The 16237-nt window shown below is 40.4% G+C and overlaps 1 protein-coding gene across 14 annotated transcripts in view; it reads right to left on the bottom strand.

Moving 5' to 3' along the window:
• Positions 1 to 16237, bottom strand: part of GPD2 (glycerol-3-phosphate dehydrogenase 2) — a 118636-nt gene that overhangs the window by 83558 nt on the left and 18841 nt on the right. For 9 of the 14 annotated variants that reach the window (XM_027819013.3, XM_043524797.1, XM_027819011.3 and 6 more), the window contains one exon: positions 8461 to 8570. The exons of 3 other annotated variants lie outside the window; for them this stretch is intronic. In XM_027819013.3, the coding sequence (XP_027674814.1) occupies positions 8461 to 8562 (102 nt within the window). In that variant the 5' untranslated portion in view covers positions 8563 to 8570. Of the gene's footprint in view, positions 1 to 8460; positions 8571 to 15978; positions 16124 to 16237 lie in introns of those variants that run through there. 2 more of the 14 variants (XM_043524795.1, XM_037913046.2) reach the window with 2 other exon arrangements.

The following is a 16237-nucleotide window of genomic DNA, read 5'->3' as shown; positions in this document are numbered from 1 at the left end:
TCTCAATCTGCTGAAAAACATGTATGCCACAAAACTGCCTATGGTAAAATCAACACTTCACTCAGAAGTGTGACTGCAGCAAATGTAGACATACCAAAGTTATCTCTAATTTTGATAGCTCGAGTAACAATAGCAGTGAAGCTGAGTCAGCATGGGGTGTACAAGCCCACTCCAGATTCCAAGTATGTACTCAAGCAGTCACCCACATTGCCGCAGCTTCACTGCATTTGTAACTTGAGCTAGATAGATCAAAAGTCAGCCACTCCTCTGACTGCAGCGTAGACATATCTTATAAGTTTTTGCAGAGGGGTAAAGGCCAAGGACAAAAGAATTGATTAAGGTAATACAAGTGGGTGCGGCTAGTACTGAAATTGATTAAAGTGAACAAGGAGAAAATTTAGGCTGAACATTGTAAGAGTTTCCTAACAGATTATGGCAGCGTTTCCCAAACTTTTTTGGCCACGGAACACCTGGTATATATTTACGGAACACGTCTAATATTATTTTGTAGTCGTTCGGTTTTCAAATTAAAAAATTGTGTTATTTATGCTCAAATATATTTTATTTTATAAAACAAAAAAAATACAAATTTAAAATAACTTGAACTAATAATTTCTAACTGGAAAGCACGTATAAAGTAGTAAAAAATCAAGTGCAAGACCCTTTTTTTTTAAATTACGATTCTTTCACGGAACACCTATTCACATTGTGCAGAACACAGTTTGGGAAATGCTGGATTATGGAATATTCTTCCAAAAGAAATGGTTGAAACCCACAGATATTTAGAATTTATTGGACAATGCACTGAAGTATATGCATATAGTAGGTAACAACCCTGCAATGGAGTGTAGTCTAGTAGATCTAATTGGTCTTCACTCTCTAACAGCTCAGCACACGTTACTTGCGTTTAGGTTAAGTTACAAAATACTATCTTCTTACCACCATTGCAGAGCAGCTGTTCTTGTCTATTATGCTGCTTTTCCACCCCTTCCCACTTGCTGAGATGCTTTGTATCTGCCTTTCCTCAATGCCCTATAATCAATATAGTTATAAGTGACAATAGCATGACAATTTCACCATGTAGACCACGCCTATGACCTCCAAACATGAAGGCACATCTTTTTTTAAATGCACTGAATTACACAAATTGCTCAATTTTAGAAAATAGCTTCATTGTCTCCTGCTCTATTGCCTGTGAATTATAGCTGTTAGAGACATCTTTCATCCCTAATCCTGATGAGCAGGGTTCCCTGAGATAACCAACCAAATGGTACAGTTTTCTGAAGTGGCCAATCAGCTCTGTGGTAGTAGAAATGACTCAGAGCAAGGCCTCCCTATAAAACTTCTAAAGAAAAAAATAAAGGCACATGACAGATATTTTCATGATCTGAAGGACAATTAAAATACAATGATATTTTAAATATGTTAAGCTTTAGGCATGTCAACCTTCGGTGTCCCTTTAACAAATAGTTTATTGTTTGCCTTATAGTTCTCTGCTACACATCCCCGTGGGTGTAAGACTAAATAATGGTTTACACGACATCCCCAAGGTGAGCTACTGACTAGACCGAAGCCCGATCTACAGCCTTCCATGGTTTATGAACCTTGGATAGCTTCCACTCAAAATGATTAGATCACTTTCTCCCTATGTTTAAACCCTTATTAGACTTGCAAATTTTTTTTAAATGTTCTACACAGTTGTCACTACTGGTGCAACAGAAAACAAGATCTAATAATTAGTGTCTACTGCTGAAAGAAGTGCGTATTTAAAGACCACAGGCAATTAACAATCAGGTTGTCCTGTAATCATGTACAGTATTAATTTGAGCATAGTGTGTAGGGTTTCATGCAAATTACTTAATACATAAGAGAATGAAAGGTTGCTGGTGTATTATGCGAGTCAATCAATGGAGTAGCTAAAGTAAAATTGCTTCATATTCTATTTATTATAATTAAGGAGGTACTAACCATATTTGTATACCTCCTCTAAGTCAAGTAAAAATTAATGTGCCTATTTCACAACCTAATTTTGAGAAATTATAATGGCCCACTCAACCTAAAATATTTCCCCTGCTTTTACATTACAAACTGCTTTTAGCTAACCAGTTGCTACACATGTCAAACACAAATCAGATCAATACATTTTAAATAAAAGCAATGTGAATTGTAACTGTGCAAACAAAGATTCACCAGTTTGATTTTTTTAATATGACATTTTCTTTAAAGCCAAATCTATTCTTGGGGGCAGGAAGGAGACAAAATCCTGGCTTCTGGTTCCGTTTCTGATACAATGCTATTCCACGGTACCTTTAATGAACCAGTAGGATTCACTGCAGCTTCCATCTTTTACACAAAGTAGAGCTGGGAGTGCGGAATCTCTCACTTAGATGTGTGTCATTGAAATTTTATCAGCAAGCTTCACTTCACTCTAGCTAAGGTCTATTACCCACTGAATTTTATTATATTTAGGGTCCAGTTCTGTAGCTGTCCGCCACATGAAACAAAAAGTTACCTTCTTATCTGTAATTCTGACTGGAGGCCTCAATTCAGCAAGGCACTTAAGCATATGCTTAGCTTTAAATGGGACTACTCACATGCTTAAAGTTAAGTGATTTGCTAAAATGGGGCCACAGAATGACAGATGAACCAAATTGTATGGATGGTTGAATGCGTCAGAAATGTGTCCATTTCTAGCTATCCGCTACTATTTATATTCATGTCTCTACAGTACATGCAAGTTCGTTTTATTTTTTTAATTCAAAAATTCCCCCTCATTAAATTAGTTCTGTACAATAGACAAGGTAAGAACCTTTAACCATTATCACCCTCCCTTCACCAAAAGAGTTGTATCAATTTCAACATGTTCAGCTGGACATAATATTGCCAGAAAAACAAGACTCAGCACTCAAAGGGGGACAGTCAGTGTGTACAGCTGAATATTTTCACAGCTATACCCAGGTAAAAGAATAGATCCTTTGATATAAAGTTCTAAACAGATACCATATTAGTGTACATACAGCAGGGTGCCTGGCGCACTCGAAATTGACAGTGATTCATCTTGCTGTCAAGTAAATGGGAGACCGAAGGAAAGCTGCATACAGGGATTCCATCTGCAATAATGTTATTCGTTTGGCGGCAAACACTTGTGTTTACCGAAATAAGCGATTGCTGTTTATATCTACAATTTCTCAGGGAAGAGTTCCTTGAATGGTTTTGATTATATTCTTTGGGAGAACAAATTTAGTTTGGTGGCCTGAATTTGGAGTTCTAAAATAATCTAGTAATTGTAAAGTAAGCATTTCTGATGATAATTTTCCCTGTATTATCTCTAGGTAGGTTTACATCAAACTCATAGGTTTGGTAAGATGCCATCATTTGGTAAGAGTAAGATTAAAAAAAATCTGTTTCCTTTTCCAAGCAAAATATTCACCCTAATAGAGTGACCCTATTAGCCCCATCCAGATTCACATACCCTCATAGTGTAATGGTCATTGTTTATTACACATCAGCCTCTGTGCCAGCTCGACAGAGAATGCAAGTCTCTTACAAGTCATACATACAGGGCCTTGGTCTTTAACTCAAGCTGCAGAAACTCATGCTTTTAGCTCTGGGATCCCTGGTGCAACCCCAGTGTGTTGACCAAAATGGCAGACATCACAATAGCAGAAAGAACTGCTTTAAAGGAAGGAAATGTTACCCTAAAGGCATGAGAAAAACCAGAGAGTGAGCCAGCCACAAGGAAAGAAAATCTAGTCAATATCTTCAATACAGGCCACATCTGTGGTTCCATTTGTGACGGTCAGCAACACAGTTACAAGGTTAGCTGCACCTCTACCTCCATTCTGGTCTCGGAGTACAACCCCCTCAGGTGTCAGGCCTCATGCATCTCCCTCTCCTAGGGTTGAATTCTGCAATTCTCCAACTCTCAGACTGGGCCCTAGGCTTCAGAACCTAGAATATCACCTGTGCATAACCAGTGGGTGCAACTGGGTTCAATGCCAGCAGTTCTTCCCTTCAGGAGTCTATGCCCAGTGGTGAATACAGTGACCAGAAGTGTTCTGAAAACAAAGTATCGTTTCTTTCCAATAGCTGGGAAAAACACAGGATGGGGAAAAAAGGATTTTTTTAAAACTGTCTACATGCATGTCTATCTTACCTATAGACTCCCCATCTGCGGACAGTAGCTTAGACAGGCCTAGCTGCTTCAGATGTCCCAGCAGATGCCTGCCTTAGTCTGAAGAGCTCCCCAACAACTTTGCTCTCTAGAAACAGGCTGGTTTTATCCAGCCCAAGTTCTATGTCCCTCAGTTCCTGGACTTTTGGCCCTGCTTCTCCAAACAAGTTCGGTAGGCTGCCCAGGAGGTTGCACCAGTATCCTCTGAGCCAATGGCTTTCCCACTGTCCTGTAACAACCTTTAAGTGTTTACTTGGTGTGCCTTATCTTGAGCCAGTGTCCTCCCTCTTGTTTCCTCAGAGCCTACTATTAAACTAAACCAATATATTCATACAGGAAATATCCTAGTGACCAATATTCAGAAATTATTACAAAGCAGCTCCATGTCCATGAGTTAAGCCAGGTGATTAATTTGTCTTTTGCTGCACAAAGCAATGCTTATACAGTGATGGTTTGAAAAAGAAGAGGGAATCACTTGCAGCAGCTTTTTGTGCAATTTTCCCAGGACCACAGTTATTCCGTGATACTATAGCTACAGAATTTACTCCTAATACCATTCTTTACTGGGTAATTGTGCTCCAGAATGTGACAGGGGAGGGTTAAATTATTTTTCCTATTGCCAATGGTTGTGAAGAAAACCATGAACAGCACATAAACCACTGAAGAATTTCTTCGTGAATCTGTAGGCAGTCTGTAAACATAGTTGAGGTTAACTGCCTCATTCATGTTGACTCTGAAACCTAATTGTGCTAATTTAAGTGCCAAAATAAACTACCATTGCAGATTATTTTTTAGCAGAAATTTTAGGCAGCTAATGTGCTCATTAAGAATTTAAAACGTCCTCCCACAACTTCTCAAGTTCCAAAAGCCCCAAATCTCCCCAACCCAGCTGCCAAAGCCTCTAGCTTCCACCTGACAATTTCTATGGTGCAGCTGTGTGATTTCAATACAAAAATTTGAAACACTGAATGTGGGAAACAATGTAAAATGTAAATGTAAAACATTTTGTATCAAAATTAACAAGAGCTGCTGTACTGATTGTCTTATTTCTTTTCATATTAAAGACCTCAATTTGTTCATGTTCAACTTGATGCTGGCTGCCGCAGACATTTCAGTTTGCCACATCAGAGTGCCACAGAATTCCGAGTCCTTGCTATAGCACTGAGGTACAACTTGCCACAGAGTAAATGAGGTCATGCTTACAGATAAGGGGAAATCCATATGCATATTAATTTAGGTTTTCTGTCTGACTGTGTGATAAATTCCATTTTTGAAAAAGCCATAGATTTACTACAATATGTAGCCAATTAGTATGCGTCTTGGGGCAACATCTTTTCCTGGTTCTTGTAGATGGGAAGATACTTTGCCCTACCATATATTTGACTGGCAGGCATTATTAAAGAGAGGACAGTTTTGCTGTGGGATATGCTCACAGCTTAGATATGTCAACACTGTAAATGAGCTGTTCTCCATTGTGCCAATCCCTCCAGTTATGTCCCACCTGCTGCCCTCCATTGGGTGTTTAAGGAAGTAATTTTTAAGGACATCACAGAGCAAATGTGCAAGTTACTACAACATGGAAGCATGAAAAATTATATGTTGTTCATTTGCCACACTCCTTGCTTATAAATATGCTAGAATTTTTCAGAGAAGTTTTTTAGGACGACCCCACAGTTTGCATTAGCTTCACAGATCAGGTCACAAGCCAATGTTTCACTTGGCCATTAGGGTCACATCCATCCCAGAAAATAGATTTCCATATGATTTCGAGTTTTAATGGAGAAGGGAGCAATTCCCTGAATTTTGGAACATCAATTTCATAAAAATCCATGTATGTAATTAATCTGTTACAATTAGAGCTGAGTGAAAAATGGATTTTTTGGTCTGGTTTTTCTTCCAAAATGGGGTGGGGGGGGGAGTTATATATATAAATAATCTCATTCAATTTCAATAGAAACCAAATTTTCTTCTAAACTCAGAAAAATTGTTTTGAATCCAACAAAATTTTCCAGTAGACTCAGAATTAAATATTTTAGATTTTCTAGTCAATTTGATTCTTTGAGCGTTTTCTACCATTTGTGTTCTGTTTGTTACTGTCAAACTTGAAAACACTAAGTTGTTTCAAAATGAAGAATTAAAATATATCAACTTGGGGGAGAGGGGGAGGGGAGATCAGGTTTTTTTTCCTAGTGACATTTCTCTGCCCCAAAAAATTTGCTTGGCTCTAGTTACAATCCTGACTGGTATTAGCATCCTATGTATTTGGTTTATTTGAAGGTCTAAGCTTTAATACGTTACAGTATACTAATTCAGGCAGACTCCTGATAAAGACCCCAGGGAATCTTTGGAACATAAACACCAACTAGTATAAGACAGATGCAGCAGTTGAACTGAACATACGATCCAAATGTGCTATTTTACAATATACTTTCTGTTACACTATATCTGAAGTTACAAGGATCCAGGACTATCCTTTTTCCAACTTTACTCATGTCATGGGTCACAATCTTATTCCTGCACCCATTCTACTATTTCTTTTTATATATATATACACACACACACACAGAAAAGTTTCTGGATTAATACAAAGTATTCCTGGTACTAAATGAAAGCTGTCTACAGTCAACTATTGTTGCTCCTGCATTAGACCATTAAAACCGAAACCAGATCTTATTTTATCATTCAAATCAAGAAAATTTAAAATTAACATACAGTAAAAGATGAGATGTTAATTGTCCATGGCAAGCTATTATATTGCAAGCAGGTTAAAGCAAGCAGCTGGCTACACATATATTGTGAAAAACAATATACAAATTTAGCACCCAGTCACCTTGCTAAATGAATTGGATATAATCCAAAAGGATTTCTAGGGATCAGGCTCTATTTTCAAGCCCAGACTGGGGCTAGTGGGATCAGAGCGCTGCCCACTCTACCTACTCAGACTGAGCAGAGTTAACAGAAAGTTGGTGAATGGCAGAGACTCTGAAAAGGGGAACTGCCAGGCTTGCAACCCGCACTAAGGACAAGCCCACCAGGCAAATTTCTACATCCACAGATGCCCAGGCCAGGCCAGAATATTTATAAATCCATAGGACTGCACAAAGCCAGTTACTGTACACAATTATCTGCATAGAAGGCAAAGTGGTGAGTGGATTGTGCTGACTGGTACTTAGTCACCACCAGCTCTGCTGAAGACCAGTCTAAACACCCCATAACCCCTCTCTTCACACAAGCACTCCCATACTGGCTCCACTCCTGAGCCTCCTTGGGGAAAGAGGGAAGAGGCCAATAGCTCTGCTCCTCCTTTTAGGAAAGGAGAAAATGCAACCATTTCCTACAATATTAGGAATCGATCCACAAAGTGAAACCAGCAACCCACTGGGTTGTTTTGTTTTTTTTAATGTCTCTGTTTTGTCCAAAAGTACCCTTACAGACAGCCTTTCCCACTGTAGGATTTTGTTTTGTCAACATTTTAATTAACAGGAGGAAAGGAGTCTGTTCTGCCTCTTGGATTTTGACAATGACCAAAGTTTTCAAAGATGGGTGCCTAAATTTAAGCACCTAACCATGGAAGTCAACAGAAATCTTTGTATTAAGTTCAGTGGGAATTGGACCCAGTCCCCAAAGTAAGTGGCCTGATTTTCAGAGGTGCTGAGCAGCCAGGACTCCCATTCTGAAGCAAGAGAGAACTGGGAATATTCAGCACCCATGAAAATCAAACCACTTAATTGCTTATCTGATTGCTGAACAGGGCTCATCTACACACATGGGGTAATACACTCTACAGGGATGTCATTTCTAAAGTGCACTAACGAGTCACACATTAATTGGTCCACGTAGATCCTGCTGGTGCATTTTAACACAGTGCTGTTTTAATCGGTACTACATTAGAGCGCACTAGGGAACCTTTAGTGTGCACCAGGGATCATGTAGACAAGCCTGAGTTTGAAAATATTGGCCTGCTCTATTCTGTTACCCGTACTGGTGAAGAAAAACCTACCCCACATGAACTCAACAGGAGATGAGGAAGTTTTCAAACGCATTTTTATGGGAAGTTTAAAGCGTCAATGTTAAAACGATTACGAGAATATGTCCATGTTTTCTTACTGTTCAAAGATTTACAGCAATGAAACATCATTAATATAGTACTCTAAATTAGTTCCAACCAAATCAAGCTCAGAGGCCCTTGGCATTCATATCCAAACAAAGCTATTCATATAAACCTAACATACGCTTTAGCAGATTTTAAGTTTCATATTTTATCAGAAATCGTAATTAATACTTACGTGTTTGTTTCTATACTGAGAAAATTGAGAGAGGCCAAAAACTGTTGCTATGGCACCTCCTCCAATGAGAACAGTTCCTTTTACTACCTTACGAAATGCCATTTTTTATTCTATAAAAAAGAAAAGAGAGTAAAATTATTATGTTTCACCCATGTTAGAATTTAGACTGTCTAGAATAAAGCACTAATTACAATTAGAATTGGTGCTGAGCATATAATATTTGGGGATAATATATTAGATTAATGATTTTGGTTGTAATATTATCAGTACAGAAAGTCAGGAAGAAGATAGGAGCAAAAATCCTTGGGAAGTGTGTGTGTTAGAGGAAAATAAGTGAGGAAAGTGTATAGAAATATTTAAATGTACTTAATAATTTACACACCTAGTACCTATCTCAACTGTAGGCAAGTACTTATGAGCAGAAGCAGCTGCTTTTGCCATAAAAATCCTAAGCACAACTAAAACTTCCCACTACTACTGTTTGACAGGTGAACTCCAGCCCAGAACTAGCCACTGAGTATGCTTTGCAAACAAATTCGCCTTTTTTTCCCTTTTTGCAAAGACCACCACTAGCTATCCTTCCTCATTGTCCAGCTCCTTTTTACAACCCCATTTGCCCAACAGGATTGCACTCTAATCTGCCACCCGGGGCATAAATGAGGGCAAGGAGGCAGAGCCGGGGACCTCCTCTGCCATAGGCTATCACAAATTCATGGTCTCTCCAGATTCTCCGGCATGGAAAGAGGGAGGAGAGGGGACCTGGAGATGGGGAAGGTGGCTTCCTCCTCGGACTGCAGCCCCTGGGGCTCTCCTGGACCCAGCTTCCTGCTTTCCAGAACCCAAGGCCGCCATCTCCTCATACTGCCTCTTCCACTTCCAGGCTCACTCCAGAAAGGGATACGGCAGCTCAATGAGGACATGGAAAGTAACCTTCTTAGGAAAATTCTGATTGCACCCCCCGATTGCCACCCAAGAATGATATGCAAGAAGAATAGTGGCCTAACAGACAATGAATGCTTGTTATATCTAGCCATGCTGCAGAGAGGGGTCACTGATGGTCAACAAACCACCAAGGGGCGGCAGTGGTAAAGGCAACAGACAAGACACAGTAGTTCAAAAAGAAGTGAAGAAGGGTAGATTTGAAGTGCAGGACTCCACCTCCTAGCTGTTGAGACAGAAGACTAGGATTGTGTGTCAGACATTCTTAGAGAACAGTGTTTGAATGCAGGACTGTCTCTAAATCCTAAATAGGCGTAACCTACCCATTTTTCCTCAGGACCAGCAGAGCTTCACTCACATAAGAAAAAATATGGGCTGAGTGAGAATGGAGCAGTAACTAGAAGTCAGTCAAAGTTGTTTGGATAGGAAAGTGTTTTGTCCATGCCCTACATGAATGGAACTGACTCCATAGTGAGATTTGGAATAGTAAAAGTTTAAAGCTTTGTATGAAATCATAATTTTCTGCCCTTTTAGGAAACTTGGCAGGGTATAGTGAATGACACGATATTATAATCTAGTAAATCTTTTCCTTCTCCAACTACAATAGATCTTATGATCTCAATGTCTGTTCTCTTAAACTGAGTATATGTAATTGCTTTTGATAATGACAACTTTGTCAAGCACCTGCAGAAATAATCTTGAGTGACAGAGGAGTGTGATTTGTATAATCCTGTAAATATGATTAGACTAGACATCTAAAAATATACTGTACATCTCCATATACATGTTTATTTATTTCCTATCTAGCCATCTGCTAGACCAGGGGTCAGCAACCTTTTAGAAGTGGTGTGCCGAGTCTTCAGTTATTCACTTTAATTTAAGGTTTTGCGTGCCAATAATACATTAACATTTTTTAGAAGGTCTCTCTCTCTCTAAGTCTATATATTGTATAACTAAACTATTGTCATATGTAAACAAGGTTTTCAAAATGTTTAAGAAGCTTCATTTAAAATTAAATTAAAATGCTGATCTTACGCCGCTGGCACACTCAGCCCGTTGCCGGTCTGGGGTTCCATTCACCTAGGGCGGCAGCAGGCTGAGCGGGGCCTGCAGCCGGGACCCCAGCTGGCAAGGGGCAGGATCCAGAACCCCAGACTGGCAGTGGGCTGAGCGGGGCCAGCAGCCAGGACCCCAGACTGGCAGTGGGCTGAGCAGCTCAGCCCACTGTCTGTCTAGGGTTCCGTCCACCTGCTACTGCCAGCCAGGGCCCTGGTTGCCGGCCCCCGTCAGCTCGCTGCTGGCCTGGGATCCCAGCCCTGCCCACATAGAGTGGGTACCTACCTTCTCCCTGGTTCTAGCCATTCTCTTCCCCTCTCTGCCCTGAGATGAGGGTGGGAGTGTGCTGAGAACAGGGCTGAGGGTGAAGGAGAAGGCTGGGGGTTGGGGTGCAGGATCTGGCCAGGAGCTAGAACGAAGGAGGGGGCTCAGGGTTGGGGCAGGAGGTTTGGCTGTGGAGCGCTAACCTGGGCAGCTCGCATTTGGTGCGAGGGGTGCAGGTGGGAATGGGGGGGGGGTTGCAGGAGCTCCCATTTGGTGCTCAGGGTGGGAGTAGGGATGTGGGGGGTGCAAGAGTCAAGGCATAGGGTGTGGGGGTATGTGTGGGGGGTACAGGAGTCAGGGCAGGGGGCTGGGTATGCGTGGGGGGTGCCAGAGTAAGGGCTGGGGTTGGGGGGGTGCAGGGGTCAGGGCACGGGGCTGGGGGTGTGGGCTGAGGTCGTGGGGGTGCTCCCAGCCCCCTGCCCTGAGCGGCTCACAGCAGGGGGCTGGAGGGGATATGCCCTGATTCCACCCCCCTTCCCTAAGGTCCCCGGAGCAGAGAGAGGCACTGCAGCTCCGCTTTTATGTCTCCCCCACTTTCACCTCTCCCCCTCCGTAGCAAGGGCCGTCAGCCGATCGGCCACAGGGAGGGAGAGGAGGGACAGGAACGCCGCACTGTGGGGGAAGAAGCAGGGGGAGGGGGAAGCTTGCCTGCCCTGCAAGGAGAGCGCGGTGGGTGGAAAAGAGCAGGCCGGGCCTGGCAGGATTTTTAGTAGCACGCTGCTGTCTGCCTGGGTCCGGCAGGCAGCAGCGTGCCATTAAAAATTGGCTCATGTGCCATGTTTGGCAAGCGTGCCATAGCTTGCCGACCCCTGTGCTAGACAAAGGTACTTCAGTCTCTTCAATAGTATGGGAGAAGGACACGGTACAGATGTTTTAAAGACATGTTGAATAAGGTCACTCAGTTCCAAATCACCATGCCTCCTAGTTCCAATTGACGGGGAGGGATAGCTCAGTGGTTTGAGCATTGGCCAGCTAAACCCAGGGTTGTGAGTTCCATCCTTGAGGCGGCCACTTAGGGATCTGGGGCAAAAATTGGGGATTGGTCCTGCTTTGAGCAGGGGGTTGGACTAGATGACCTTCTGATGTCCCTTCCAACCCTGATATTCTATGATATAATGAACTGAGAACTAACAGTCAGAAAGCCATTTTTAAACAAGCGTTGGTCTTTGTGTGTGTTCTAATGATAACAAACATCATCTAGATACATATTGTAAACAAGAATATCATTCTCTCAACAGTATAAAGGAACATGGAAAGAAAAACTGCAAATCTAAGATTAGAAGCAAAAAAGTTAAATTATTTGCCTGTTCCCTCCAAGGTGGGCCTATATGGATGGGACTCTCAGGAGTTCAGTAGAAAAGTCACCAACAAGGCTGGGTTTCATATCTTGGTGTCTGGGCTCCTCTGCAGTGCACATATTTATAGAGGTTTGACTTTATTATAAAGGTTGGGTCCCTGTAAAAGCACTTACTGAAAATCAGGCCTCTTTACGGTGTCTCAAGTTAGGCACCTGAAAACTGAGACACCCAAAAATCATTAGATGCTTTAAAAAAAAAAAAAAAAAAAAAAACCACACCTCTTAGTCCAAATTATTTACTGACTGCATGTCAAATTAGTTACAGTCTGCTTCCCTGACCCTACCTCAACAATAGCATGATGCATTTCATTCTGCATTTAGGATGAAACAATACAGAAACAGTTTTGATAAAATCACATAGCCACTTCTTTCTACTTAGCAAGTCAGAGGGAAAGGCTATGCAGTAGATAGCTCCAGGAACATTTTCCAGAAATGCTCTTGAAAGGGTTAAAACAACCCTCAAGAGCACTGCTCAGAACTTTGGTCCCAATAATCTGGGAGTCCAATTTGCCCACTGCTGTCACAAAGGCTGCGATATCTTAGTCCAGTTCTGGGGACACACCTATAGGTTATGTTTTCCCAGCAGAGTTAACTCAAGAGAGTATCTGTAACTCCAATTACTTCGAGGTAGCCTAGTCTGAGTAAGAGGGATCATGCTGTGAAGTAACAGTCAAGCTGCTGCATCCACACTGTGTGGCATTCAGACTTCTGGACCATATCCCATGGTTCTTTGCAATGCACTAAGATGAGGTACTCTAGGAATTATTTCCCAGTGAACTGCAGGAGAACTTGTCCGTCCTTTCTGGGTACGTGGTAAGAAATGTGGGAAGGCATTGGAGGAGTACCAGCACTCAAGCAGAGCTAGCATCCACACTGCAGAAAAGTCATGTTAGCAACTAACAAGTTGTGCTAACTTGAACTGTAGCCTGTACCCCTTGATAGGCCAAACAACTTGAGTTAAAAGCACCACCACACCCAAAGGTTTGTGTGTGGACAGAACTCAAGTTACGAAAAACGCTCAAGATATAGTGAAGATAAACTCAGATTCCATAAGAGTAGTACACATCAGTGGTAGCATACATCCATGCCAAAGCATCAGGTCTATATGACATGCATCCACTAGTAATAGTCTAACTCGTAACATTGTGTCAGTGTGAGAAACAGCAAGAGGATAAGTCACTAGATCCATCTATGTACTTAAAGAATGAAAGAAAAAGGCAAGCAGAATACTCTTGGATGACTCAAGTATATTACCTCATGTGAACAGCTCCTGCCAATAAGGTTTATCAATCAGTTTTGCAACATATTTGTGGCAGAGGCAAGGGGAAAAGTAAGTAAGTGAGTTCATCTGTATTGAAATACATGCCAAGGCATGCCTCCTGACTTGAGGGATTAAGAACTTCCTGAACCACAGCCTAGAAATAAATGACTTCTCTCATAAGGATGGACAGAAAAGCAGCAGATTTGCTTTTAAAAACTTCCATCAGTGATGTTGCCAACCTTTTTAGTGCAATTAGTCTATCACTTGTTCTTTCATTAAATTCACATGTACTCCCTCAATGTGGCCACGTAAAGAGCAGCCCATCTTTCTGTTTCACCACAATGCAGGAGAGGAGGCACAGAAAACAGTAAAAGAAACATCTTAGAGGAAAAGTAAGTTGTTTTGTTAACTAGAAAAGAAAGTAGGGTGCAGAGGTGTTGCACTAATGCTCAGATGCCATGGAGATAGATAATATAGACACCACAAAAACCTGCTGAAATCTTGAAGCTAGTAACCTCTAAAAGGTTCTGCCATGCATTCAAATCACCTCATTTTCTCCAATCTTAACTACCCAATTAAATAAAAGAAGTCCTTGAAATCCTTACTTGTGTATCATTGAAGTACAATTGCCTTCACTACCAGACACACCACCTTACTGGATTTGCTATTTCCAGTTATGGTTTTGGTAAACCTAATATCTTAGTTCATAGTGGTTTCAAAATGTGACTGCTGCAGAGAAGTGCAGGAATTTTGGAACGTTTTATGATGGAAAGGAAGAGAAACAATCAACATAAGTAAAACATCCAATACTCAAAAAGAATTAAGGTGCCCAACTAGAAAAATTATATTGCCATCGTCAACATATCTTTTGTTTGTAGGGAATTACAAAAACGGAGAATTCAACTTCAGCGAATGTATAACCATTATCAAAGCAGTCCATGTACCACTACTCCTACTGTAAACTTTCTTCAATAGCCAGAATAATAATTAAGCATTCCGTTTGTAAACCAGTAGTCCCACGTTAATCTGGAAGCAGTTTCACACATTTGATGCAGCAGGAGTGAAATCACTTCAGAAAACATAATGAATCTCTAACTTGTAAATGCTTGTTCTGGGAACACAATATGTTCTAGAATCCAAGTGAATTAAAAAAAGAACAAATTAGCATCTTCCAACACCAGGCAAAAATCAGCCTACATTGTCTGAGAATGAACTGACCATAAAGAGAATAAATGGAAGCAATTCCTTATGCTGTTTTTATATGGTTTATATTTTTATGTAATTGAACACATTTTATAAAATGTGATTTATTTCTAAATCATGAAACTATATTTTTCCCATTCATATATATTCAAGCAGTGTATATCAAGGATCGACAATTTACTTGAGAATTCAGCTCAGTGCAGTAGTTTATGGTAAATAAATAGTAGCTAACTACCAGTATCACCCTACAAGATCCTTAGCATCCCCAATGCCCACTGCTTCAAATGAGCTGAAAGCACGCTATGGCTTATAGAATCAGACATCTACATCTTTAGAGGAAAAAGCACAGAAAACTAGACAATGCAAATCTTAACACAAAGCAAATCTTACTTTTTAAAAATGATACACTTGCACTAACAAAAGTATTCCACTTAAGGTAGTTATATCACATCGCTACACAAAGTATTAGGGAAAACTTTGCTTATGGTTTCCCCAGAGCAGAAGGCGTCAACTTCACCAGCAGGCAAAATACACCAACGGTGAAATCCTGACCCCACTGAAGTCAATGGCAAGACTCCCACTGACTTCAGTAAGGCCAAGATTACACCCAAAGAGTGCATACAGAATATAACGTGGAAGAAAGAGAAAAGCAGTTTGGAAACAGAAGTGAAATGGAACCTATGTCAGACATTTAAATATACTGGCTATCTAAACAGAGTCAGCCTTTCACAAGTGTAAACGGTAAACTTCAGAATATTAGTCCATGAGAATTCAGTAGTTTTAGTTATGAAAATAGTGCCTTATGCATGGTCTTTCTGTAATAATGTCCCTTCTAGCATGTAAGTGAACTCTTTTTATAGATACTGAACAGCCTTGTTTGTTTAAATTGGAATTGTCGTGAAGTTAATGGAGAACAAAAAGTTGTTTAAAAAGTTGATTTATATTAATTAGTTTTTAACTGTAAGCTGAAAATGGAACCCCCTTAAGAAGGTAACATGCAGAATAAGAAAATGTGTCATTTATCAAGATCATTTTGAAACAAAGATTGTGCACATATTTGAACTGACATTCTGCACACCATTTTCATTCAATAGAATTAAAGGTAGAGAAATTTGAGCTGGAACACTAACGAACATGCTGACAAAAATCGTAATGCTCATTTCCACATCTATGTGCTAGTCAATTTAAAAAACAGTGGTTTCCAAGGCAACTTTACCCATTATATTATTTATCAGCGGTTTCTAAACTTGAGAACCATAATCTTAAAGAAGCACATTCTATTAGGGCATTTTAACAAATATTTTCCCACTATTTTCAGAAAAGTCTAATTTTTCTAGGTTGATAGCAATAACTTACCTATTGGTTTTGTTCAACTGACCTTTACATTTTCTTCATTATGGATTAAATAATCCTTTGTGCATCAGCCTAGAGCTACAATTTTTCCGTATCACACAAAGTATCTGATACACGTGAAGAAAAAAAAAAATCACAAAGTTCTCTATCGGTATTTTCTTTTTTCTATGCTAGTTTTCTGCGGCTTGTGTCTGCAAAAATGCTACATAAAAATAAAGAAACAAAATCAGACTCAATTAACTGTTCAGATACACACCTACACACAAAAGTCACAACGAACAGCC

This window comes from Chelonia mydas, chromosome 11 (genome assembly GCF_015237465.2).
Source record: "Chelonia mydas isolate rCheMyd1 chromosome 11, rCheMyd1.pri.v2, whole genome shotgun sequence".
Classification (NCBI taxonomy): domain Eukaryota; kingdom Metazoa; phylum Chordata; order Testudines; family Cheloniidae; genus Chelonia; species Chelonia mydas.
This window is presented reverse-complemented; position numbering and strand designations above follow the sequence as displayed.